Source organism: Perna viridis, chromosome 6 (genome assembly GCF_037379345.1).
Source record: "Perna viridis isolate PV_CMFRI_1.1 ecotype Kerala chromosome 6, ASM3737934v1, whole genome shotgun sequence".
NCBI classification, from domain to species: Eukaryota; Metazoa; Mollusca; class Bivalvia; order Mytilida; family Mytilidae; genus Perna; species Perna viridis.
Genome location: NC_142450.1, coordinates 48,106,991 through 48,118,504, shown reverse-complemented (window position 1 = coordinate 48,118,504; position 11,514 = coordinate 48,106,991). Strand labels below are relative to the sequence as shown.

General features: G+C 34.3%; 1 protein-coding gene across 1 annotated transcript; it reads left to right on the top strand.

Annotated features, from left to right (window-relative positions):
• Positions 1 to 2,711: 2,711 nt before the first annotated feature.
• On the top strand, positions 2,712 to 5,318 carry LOC148615356 (perivitellin-2 67 kDa subunit-like). The gene is given in 5 exon segments (XM_088590494.1): positions 2,712 to 2,936; positions 3,267 to 3,877; positions 4,220 to 4,344; positions 4,347 to 4,369; positions 4,525 to 5,318. Coding segments are annotated over 5 exon segments (1,761 nt in total). The 3' UTR covers positions 5,302 to 5,318.
• Positions 5,319 to 11,514: the final 6,196 nt, after the last annotated feature.

Here is an 11,514-nt window from a genome sequence, read left to right as displayed (position 1 = left end):
CTGTCCTGCACTACCAGATACCGTGTACTGAGTAACAACTCTAGATTAAACCATATGGAGGAACCACCCGTTAGCGAAAGCTATATTTCATATAGCCTATCTGGTCAAGTAGTCTAGGGCAATGGTTTTGCCATAGATTTCATAGCGGTGGGAGTTCGAATCCCGCGGAAGGAACAACCAAAAATATATGCTTTCCTTAATTCGAACATGATCCGATGGAGCAGTGTAGCGAATGAAGTCATAACATTCTGAGACGTATATATGCAACTACGTCAAGGATATAAAAAGCACATAGAAATCTTTTCTTTTTTCACAGATACAATAATTTCTGACCATCACTTCTCGTAATTGTATTTTATTTAAAAACTAAAAATTAACTTGTCGCATATTGCTTGTTCCGTGAAACAAACGTAGTAACTAAGCAGCTTTTAGTAGCGGATTTATAGCACAGGGATAGATCTATGTAATTACTGCATGCAACAAACGTAAGTCACAAAAAAAAACTTTCTAGAACTTTGAAAATTCTTATTGTCATTACAAATTACATAGTGCAATATAAATTAAAGAACTAGTTCGTCTTTATTTAATAATTCAATTTGTACAAGCTTATTTGTGTATTTACTGGGACATCAATTTAATTATCCACCCGTAGGGTAATTATTTGAAATATACAGGATGTGACTCTCGTGCTTGTCCAACTGTGTGTAAAAACACAATATAAGGAAAGTAGCTTACACGACTGTGTAATGTAAAAAAAAAATTGTAATAATATTAAAAACTAAAATTTCCATAACATTTCTATAGAACCTTTACCCGCCAATTATTTCCCCTTGAAAGAGGCTAATTGTAATTAATGTTTGCAATTCTACCAATATATATATTTTTTTAAATGCACCGTCACCGTAAAACAAAACAGAAAATTTCCTTTAAGAAGTTTGCCAGAGGTCGAAAATGGTACTGTTTTAAACCGCGAAGAATTTGGTTTACTCCAAACGCAAAAGCAGTTGGAAAATAACTAAAATAAAGTAGACGTTTCGATAACGCTGATGCGATATAATAATCTGTCATTGAACATGCCACAAGAACAATAATTCAAAAGTAATCCATAAAGCCCGTCAAGCATGAATGTATAACCATAAAATAAATCAACGAAGAAAACTCACCCCTTTAAAAGAGCATTAAATGAGTATAACGTAAGCTTAATCGTACAAAAAAATATTTGGTTCAATTCTTTTTATCTTCAGTTATTTATTCTTCATATCTTCTGTATTGTTTTACTACTGGTTAACAACTTTTGACAAGGGTCAATTTGATGCTGCCCATTTATGATGAAATATACCGGAAATAAGGACCATAGTTGAAGCGGGAGTTTTAGCGCGCTAAAAAAAACCTGGTTTAACCCACCTTTCATTTTGAAACACCTGTACCACGTCGGGACTATGGCGGTGGTTTGTCAACTTTCCTTTTATCTCCTACTGTTTCCATTTGTTATACGGACTTTCCTTTTAAACTATTCCTTTTGACTTCTGCCTAGATTTGATCAGTTCTTTAATCTTGTTATAATCTGTAAACAGTATATCTGGCGAAATGGCAGATTGATCTGATTTCTATCAATCTCCTTTCGCACGTTTTGTGGCGGTTCAAGGGTTCTGCGAGTGGGGTGGACCCCGTCCTCTACATCGGATTTCTTCTTTTTTATTGGGAGGGGGGCATCTAAATCACTTGTGAAGGTTACTTCACAGATCTTAATATAAGACATATAATTTGTCTAAATTTAAACACAATTGACAACAGTATAATTGACAATTGATAATAAATAAATTCATTGCATTGAATCCACAATTTGTATATTATGATACACGACTACGTTTCAGTGATAGCAAATACAAACGCAAATTACATCAAACCTATCTTTGAATAGCAGCTTGTATATTAGCATAATAAGATTTTGGCAAAAGCAAAACAAAGAAGACAGAAAACGAAATAAATACAGAAATTTATTTAATATTGCTGATCTTTTGTTTTTTGTCCTAAATTTGGAATTCACTGGCAAATTTTGCTTGACACACAGATACATCCGCTTAAACTAAAAGAGAAAACGTGAAACATGTCTATTTTTTTCTATTTGTTGCATTATTATTTTTGGATTTAAAGTACTTTCTTTGGCATTCTAATGACATTTCAATCTTCCATGTCTAGTTTGACACTTCCACTCCGTGTTTGTCCAAGGTCAATCTAGTGGAAGTTTAGTCTTTAATGTGAATAATTGTAAGAGCGACTGAATATTTTATAAGAAGTCATTCTTCTTTCAGATTTCATATTCATTGTTTTGGAGAGAACAAATAGCAATTTTGTCATGCTGAATAGATGAAATTAGATTAATCAACGAGATATTGAGGTGTTTCGACTTCGAGAAAAGTTGATTATGGCCTATTAACATAAATACATTGAAAATTGATGAAATATATTTAAGTCCCAAAAATCAGATAAAAAAACATTTACAATTAGCAATTTAAGATAAGAAACGTCTCAGCCATTTTATTATTATTATATGAAAATAGCAAATATATCGATATACAAGTATTGGTAACTACGTTGATTCCGAATATCGTGATGCGCATTTAATAGAAGTGTCAAATTTCTTTTGTTTTTTTGACAGCTGGCAGGCAAATTCTCATCCATAAAATCTCAAATGTATACTTGCGGGAAAGATGGGTACCTTTTTTCATACTCTAATTATATGTAGTCTTGTGTGTTATTGCTCGCCTGCACAGAAGAGATGCAAGAATATTCCTGCCTTTTTAAATCGACTAAGAGATGGAATTGATATCACCAAACTTGACCTTTTACCTCTTGATTTTGATGGTAACGATAGGTTTGAATATGCGGTGTACGACTTTACCTGTGGTCTTGGTGCTACTAAGATATTAAATGGGGTGAGTGTTTCGGTTTCGTTTAAGTATCACTCCTTTTATTTTTTTTTCTGAATTCACATTATACCTTCATAAATAGCGATGCTATTGGACAGTTAATATCTGGATTGTTTGGTTTTTTCCGAGGGGTAAGGGGTCTGTTTTGTTTTATGTAAATGTTTTGTTGCTTCTGTTTCGTTTTGTTTTATTTTCGTTGTTTTATTGTTATTATTGTTTTTTTTGTGTGTTTTTTATAAGGATATGGCCATTTAGTGTTTTCAAATAAGCAGGGTCTTTATAATACTTTTAAGCTAAAGAAGCAGGAATTCATTTAATAGTAATTTCGATTTACAGGTAGAGTATAATATACCTGACCAGATAGGGAGTATAGTTAATATCCCAAGTGGTTTAATGGATTCAAATGTGGAAATCTACAAAGATAGTCACAGTTTTAAGAAGTCCATGTCCAGACGGGTTGACATTGATATGAGTATAGGAATTGGAGGTATAGCATCTTTCTCTTCCAGCAGTACCTACAAGAAGATTCAGAAGATAATGCATTATAGGAATTCCTCTAAATACATAGAAGAACTAGTGTCTCATACATCTGGTTATAAAGTGAACGTTATGCCTGAATGGTATCTACAACTTGGACGAATAGCTCAACTATATGTAGACAAGTTACTTCCAAAACAGTTAAACAGGATAACCATTCGAATGTATATGAAATTCGTACAAACCTTTGGGACGCATTATTTTATCCATGGGAACTTTGGTGGTATTCTACGCCTATTATTGACTACTAATTCTAGTTATTTTAGAAATACTACAGAGACAACAGTTATACAAGAGACAAAACGGGTATTCAAATTATTATTTGTTACCTATTCCCAGACGTCGACAAAAAGCCATACATGGAGTAAAGTTGAAAGCAAATTTATGAGGGAATCTCGATATTTCGTACGGTAATTTACTTAATATTATTACGAAAAATTATATTTTGAGATATTTGATATTGCAATTTGGCCACGTAATAATCTTTTTTGAGAGAGATTTTAATCGATAGGTTAGGAATACCTAATTGAAACCTAAGGAAATTATGTTTGAGACTTGAATTCCAAAACATAAGGAATCTAAATTAGGCTGACATATCAAACATTATGAGGTCATCAAACACCGGTTGTGTTACTATTCTACATTCACTAAGTTTAAAATATAATGTGCGGCAATTTAAAATAGCTAATGCCAATGAGAACGTGCATGTATTTTAGTACTATAACATTTACTAAATATGCCTTAATTAAAAGCTACTATGGTGGGAACACTAATTTGATGGCTTCTGGTGGACCTTCTAAATGGCAGAGTACTGTTCAGAGTGATCCATGGTTGTACGGTGGCAGTCTGGTTCCAATATCTGAATTAATCAATGACGAATAGCGCTGAGAAGAGCTGTTCAGGTATTTGGTTGAATTGGTTGAAGTTTCCTGTGAATTTTAAATATTTGTTCATATGTTCATCAACATTTATTTAACTTATTTATGATCAAAAATATTCAGACCAGCAATATGGACCTTTTGTATTGTGACATCTGCTTTCTCTTTTTTCTTCATAGATCTATACTGATAAGTCGTATTTAGAGGAACTTCTGAGAGAAATACGACTTCGATTCAGGAGTGGGAAATGGAATAATTTGGCTCCAAAACTAGGACATTTCCAATACCAGGTCAAACGGTTACTCTTTGATCCTTTGCCTGAACATGATGAAGTACAAAATCTTGCGAAAATTATGTAGCCAGTTCCCAACTGGTTCAAAGAAACCATGTTTTGTATGAAGTGGAATGCAGACCCTGGCGTCAAAACTTACCAATGCAATAATGGAAAGAAGAAAGAAATTTGTTCCAAGGTGAATAGTATCACAAAGGAGTATATAGACCGGACTGATGATTCACGTGGAGCGTGTCAGTTGTCATGGGGTATAGTTTCAGCAGTGCACGATGACTGGTTAAAAAATGTCAGTGTTTGCTTTAAATGGTTCCCAGATATAAAAGCTGATGGTAGACAATATGGAGCGCATCATTTTGGTGTTAACTGCGCAAAAATTAATCATTTCACTGCAAACTACACCGATGACACAGATAGACGATACAGAGGATGCAAGATGCAGTGGATGTTATCAGTTCCATCAGATGCACCACTTTGGATGCAGAATACACGTTTTTGTATGACAGCCAAGCCTCAAACATTAAGAAGAAGTAGAACATCTGGTGGGACAGGGTGTTCCTCATCTGTACGCCATTGTGCTTATGCTAACGTGTACACCAGTGCCTACCTTGATGATACAAATGGGTACCAGCGGAACTGCAAGTTGCAATGGGGAATTTTCTACTAACTTTTTTCTGGATTACTGCATGGCAAAAACAGTGAACTGTAAAAAATAATAAATCTAAAACATATGAAATGCTCTGTCAATGCCTATTTTCAAAATATTTTGGTAAATAATGAAGCCAGCACAATTAAGATACATAAAACCCATGCACATGGCCTGAACATCAAACAGGAAACACAGACGATCTGCAAACAAAATGTAGCCAACAGAATAAAAAAGAACCGAAGTTATGTAAAAGAAGACAACACAGAAATAACAAAAGTATTAGTCATATAACCTCCTACTCCCCAACAACAAAAACAAAACAAAAACAAAAACAAAACAAAAGAAGTGACATCAGGTGTTACAGATGCGTTAGTAAGTTCTGCTCCGACATCGTCAGTGAAATCTGGTAAAAGTCTAATATATCTCTCCGGTGGCACACTATGTGAAGGCGGAGTCACCAAGAGGCATCACTAAAACCAATGGTGCAACTCCATGTGCGACTCTCATCTAGGCTAAATCATTCAGTTTAACCAATTTTCATGATGCAAATAATATTGAAGTGATGGAAAACCATCCAAAATAAACAAATTAAAGGTAATAGATAAAAATTTACATAGGACAACTAAAACCCTGGAACGCTGAATGGTTAAGCTTGATTATCACATACACGTGTATCTAAAAACATGCCAAAATTTTATTTTTTTTTAAAGATTTTTATAGTACTAAGAATACAAAGAGTAACCAATGGAACCAAGATTCTAGCTGAAATCAAAAGAATGTAATCCAGGGACAAAGAGCAGACATGGAATACAAACATACTCAACAACGAACATTAAGTAACTAACGCCATACAAAGTAACAAAAGCAAATGAGCAACTCAAAGTGATACACCAATACATTCACTTCGTTATATTCCACTATTGTCAAAGTGATACACCTATACTCATCACTTTGTTACATTCCACTGTAGTCAAATTATAAACATATACCAATCACTTCGTTATATTCCACTATTGTCAACGTGATATACCTTAACCCATCACTACGTTATATTCCACTATTGTCAAAGTGATACACCAATACACTCATTTCGTTATGTTCCATTTATGTCAACGTGATAAACCTATACCCATCATTTTGTTATATTACACTATTATTAAAGTGATAATAATATACCCATCATTTTGTTATATTCCACTCTAGTCAGATGATATACCCATTCCCATCATTTTGTTATATTCCACTATTGTCAATGTGATATACCTATCAGGGGTGGATTCAGGCGGGGACGTGGCGGGCGTGCCCACCCCCCCCCCTTAAAATTTGCAACGCATGGGTAATCAGGGGTAGATTTAGGCGGTTTTAGGTTAAAACTTTAATTTCTCGCTAATTTTACCACAAACGATATCTACATTGCACCCATTCTAGAAGAATATTTCAAAAATTTAACTTCAAAATTTTTTTCGCCTCGTTCCGCTGGGCGAAATTTTAACTGTGCGTCCCCCCCCTAAAATCCTGGATCCGCACCTGCCTATCCCCATCATTTTGTTATATTCCACTGTTGTCAAAGAAATATACTTATTCTCAACACTTTAATATATTCCACTATTGTCAACTTGATATGCCTATGCCAATCATTTTATATTGCACTGCAATCTAAAGGATATAAATATACACATCCCATTTTTATATTCCAGTTAGTTCAGGAATCAAGTGATGATCTAGGTAACATTTTATTTTTATTTTGTTTGACTTGTAGTGGACGAATTTTGGTATATCAAATGATCCGATGTCTTCGGTGAGAAAGGGAATATAAAAAAATTATTGTAAAATAAAATAAATTGTGTTGTCTGATTAAATTTACATTCTAAGGGAAAGGAACTACATGTATGGTACTTTATTATTGAGAAGGGGAATAATGTGTATCAAGTGTTAACTGAGGAGGGGTGCTGATTTCTATTTTTAGATACACATGTATCAGTTATTTGGGAAATTTATAATTCACCTTTAAGTAGTGGAAAAGCATTTGTTTAAGAAATATTTTCAATAAGAAAAATGCTAAAATGATAAATTTTCAATAAGTAGTTGACCAATAATCTGTGAGATGATGTCATTAATTGCTCACCATTATTGCAAAAAGGTCATGCCAATTTTCCTCTGCATTGAATTGACCCTCCTCCACCCCAAACTTCTCCTCTTTCTAATTTACAATATCTTGTTATTTTAAGGCCGTTTTCTAAGTGCTATACTTTTCTTTATCATAACTTAGTATTTGTAACAGGGAGCTTAGTTATAATGTTTTCCTTTCCTCGTTTGTCCACCCCGGACTTGACTTTTTATGAGCAACTCGGCGGGTGTTTCTAGAAAAGCAGAGGACGCTTACCCTGCCGGTGCACCTGGTCCATGCTCCCAGTTTTTAGTGGAGTCCGAGTTGCTCATTTACTTTTGTTACTTTGTATGTATGATTTTAATTACTTAATGTTCTTTGTTGTGTATGTCTGTTTTCCATGTCTGGTCTTTGTCCCTGGATTACATTCTTTTGATTACCGCTATAACCTTGGTTCCCTTGATTACTCTTTTTAAAATATAAGTCTCCGTGTTTGTAACATTTTTTTCTGTTTGATAACTTTGTTTTGATTTCGTCATTCTAATAAACGACATTGAATTGGATATTGTGTAGTTTCTGACTCAGCTAACAAGTAGTAGAGTTGCTCTGGTTCTCAGTGTGATTTGTCATTAATATTGTCTTGGCTAAACATAGAAGGACAACATAAATGCTTTTGTCATCAATATCTGTATGCATTGTGATCGTAAAACAATTATCTAAAATAATCCCAATCCGAGAGTTTGAGACCTTTATCATCATTTAAGAGAAATATTAGAAATAAATTCATTATCTTTCTACGTGTAAACATATCTAATGTTTTTTTAATCGAATATAAATTCACTAACTGAATGTGTGAATAAGTACATACCTAGAGCACGCTCTTTCTATTTCAGCATACTATATGTACAGGAAAGTAACATGAAATATGTCCTAATTCTGACGAAGATATTATTACTAGTCAAGAACATAACGGTGATGATCTAATTCTCCTGGTAACAATGCCTCATTATTGTGCATTAGACAAACAACGGACACAAAACAATTCTTAAAACTTAACAACGGTTAACCTAGGATTTGTAAATAGAATAAATGTAAAGTCATGATAAAGTGGATAGCTGCACGATAACGCCGCTGGGGGTTCACGGAAGGGCTGCTGTTGCATATTTGCTGCAGTATCAGAAAACTGAGGAGGGTCTGGATTATTATTAGATTTCTCTTTCCTTTTTTTAGTGTTTTTCTTAATTGCGCGTACGGAACGCTCTATTCTTAGCTTTGTTAATTCTGTTTTCATCATCAGTATCGCAGGCGACTGGACTGGACTCGTACTGTTTTTTACAGTATCCCAAACGGCCTCACCGCTATCGGCAATTTGAATCAATTTATTTCGCTTTTTGACTTTGTCTGCAATTTCACGCACTGTTTCTTTAGCGTAATCACTTTTAGTGATCTCTATGGGCCAAATCACTTGATTTAGGTCAACAAGAATTTCTGAATTAAAATAAAATTTTATCTTGTTACTTGCGTACTTCCATTTGTACTTTTGTTCTTGTTTTAGCTTTTTTACTTGGGATTCAACAGAAATTGCGGAACCATGCAATTCATTTTTAAGTTCCGCTACTTCTTGTCTTAATTGATAGTTAATGTCACCTTGTCGTTTTACAGCTTTCAAAACATCTCGATGAGAAACGTCTTCGCTAGTAATACCTCCTCTTTCTCTATCTATGGGTACTGAACAGATCAGTAGGACGTTGTCGTGCTGAATTAATCACTTAGACGAAAACCCACTACAAAACCCAAAATATCTGAGCGTGAAAATATAAGAAAGGGTAAACCCGTAACGGTCACCTCTACACAAATGATGCGAATACCAAGAAGAAATCTATTTCATTCTAATTCAGTTAATACTTTTAACTTTTAACTTCTATAATCACAGCTGTCAAAGAGGAACTTCAGTCCTACCACAACACTTGTTTCTCCCGTAGTGGTATCAATTTAATGTGGATCCTGAAGAATTCGAAAGATCGACTGGAAACTCTCAATTCAAGATCATTATCAGAATATAATAATATTAGAACTTATGAGTTTTCAACTCTTTATACTTCTATTCCCCATACTCAGTTAAAATCCCACCGCAAAAACATTAAACATCGTTGTTTCTCAAAAAACAAGACAATACACCTAGATACAAATATGTAGTTCTTGGTAGAGATTCCTCATATTTTGAAGAAAATAATTCCAAATATACCGATGGAATGGTTTCAAAATGCTGTAATTTTTTATCGACAACATATTTGTCCAGTGTGGTGCAAGCGTTTTTCAACAAACGATCGGCATTCCAAAGGGAACAAATTGTGCTTCCCTACTTGCTGACTTACTCCTTCACTCTTATGAGGCTTTTTTATAGCTGGTCTGATCCGAAAGAAAGAACATCGTTTCGCTAGATCCTTTAATCTCAGTTTCCGCTATATAGATGACGAATTATCGTTAAACAATCCTAGTTTCAGGGATTCGATATATCGCATCTACCCCAATGAACTTTAGATAAAGGATACTAAAGACACTGTTAAGTCAACCTCATATCTTGACTTACAATTAGAAATCGATGGTAAAAGAAAACTATTGACCAAACTTTACGACAAACGTGATGACCTTTCATTCAGTATTGTCAACTTTCCTTTCATTTGTGCCAACACCCCTTCAGCACCTGTGTATGGAGTTTCATAATTAATACGTTATGTCAGAACTTGCCGTAACTACGCAGACTTTTTGTATCGCGCTAGACTTCTTGCAATGTGGCATTTAAAACAGTTTTATCTTGCTACATCACTACAGAAGTTTTATGGTCGTCATCATGAACTCGTGGATCGTTACGGTGTATCCATCTGCGCCATGAAAAATTATTTGTTCAACGTGTCATAGTTTTCCTTCCCTCTATCGTCTAACCCGGACTTAACTTTTTATGAACAACTCGGTGGGTGTTTCTAGAAAAGCAGATGACGTTTTCCCGACCGGCGCATTCGGCCCATGCTCCCAGTTTTTAGTGGAGTCCGAGTTGCTCATATACTTTTGTAACTTTGCATATTTAATTTTAGCTAATTTATGTTCTTTGTTGTGTGTGTCTTTTTCCATGTTTGGTCTTTGTCCCTGGATTACATTCTTCTGATTACCGCTATAATATTGGTCCCCTTGCGTACTCTTTCAGAACGTTAAAAATGGTCGTTATAACAAACATAATAGAGTATACGAACGGAGACATCTAGGTCAGCCCAAAGATTAATTGACGCTTTACGACTTCAAAAAACATTTTTATGTGTATGTTAGGCTGAATGATTAGCTATCATGCGTTTCTTTTGTTATAGAAGAGATCCTAAATTAATTATGAATTTATGAATACATTTTCTGTGCATATCATTAAAATACTCTTATCTCATTGGATAATTGACTTTACACGTAATATTTCATAAGTCGATGAAACACATCTTCGAGCTATTTCTATTAGCAACGACCACAATGAAGTGGACTACTATTATTTATCACTATGTATTATCTATTTTTTTATCGCAAATTACACGTCATGCCAGAACTTGTACACAGTCGGTATAGTATCGCTTTTTAACTTCGACCTTAAGACGCTCTTCTATGGAAACACAAATCACCTGATCGCAATTATGTTTCCCCGATTGGCCAAATACTGCTTACTTAGTGGCGTTCGAAAAAAAAACTGTATCGAAAATTTGAAATTGCGTTCAATTGCCAGTCAGTTGATGAGAAATCTCCAAGGCCGAAAAAAATAAAGTTATGTTTCTGGTCACCATTCTAAAATTTTGTATTTATTTTTATTTAAACCTTTTGAAATGAAATAAGTCAATACAGTGACACCAAACTCAGAATACAATGAAAACCAAATATGCAAAGACTGAAGAACTACATTGTAATAATTTTAGACTTAGTCCACGGCCAAATCTCTTTTGGGATTCGGTGTTTGTTTTTATGGTGGTGGTCTGAGTTCATATTATTATGATATTGTACACATATGTGCATGCAAGATAAAATACATTGCACATGCAATGTTCTTTAAAAATGTTTTATAGTCATAGTTATGTGACATGAAGTTTTCCTTGGAA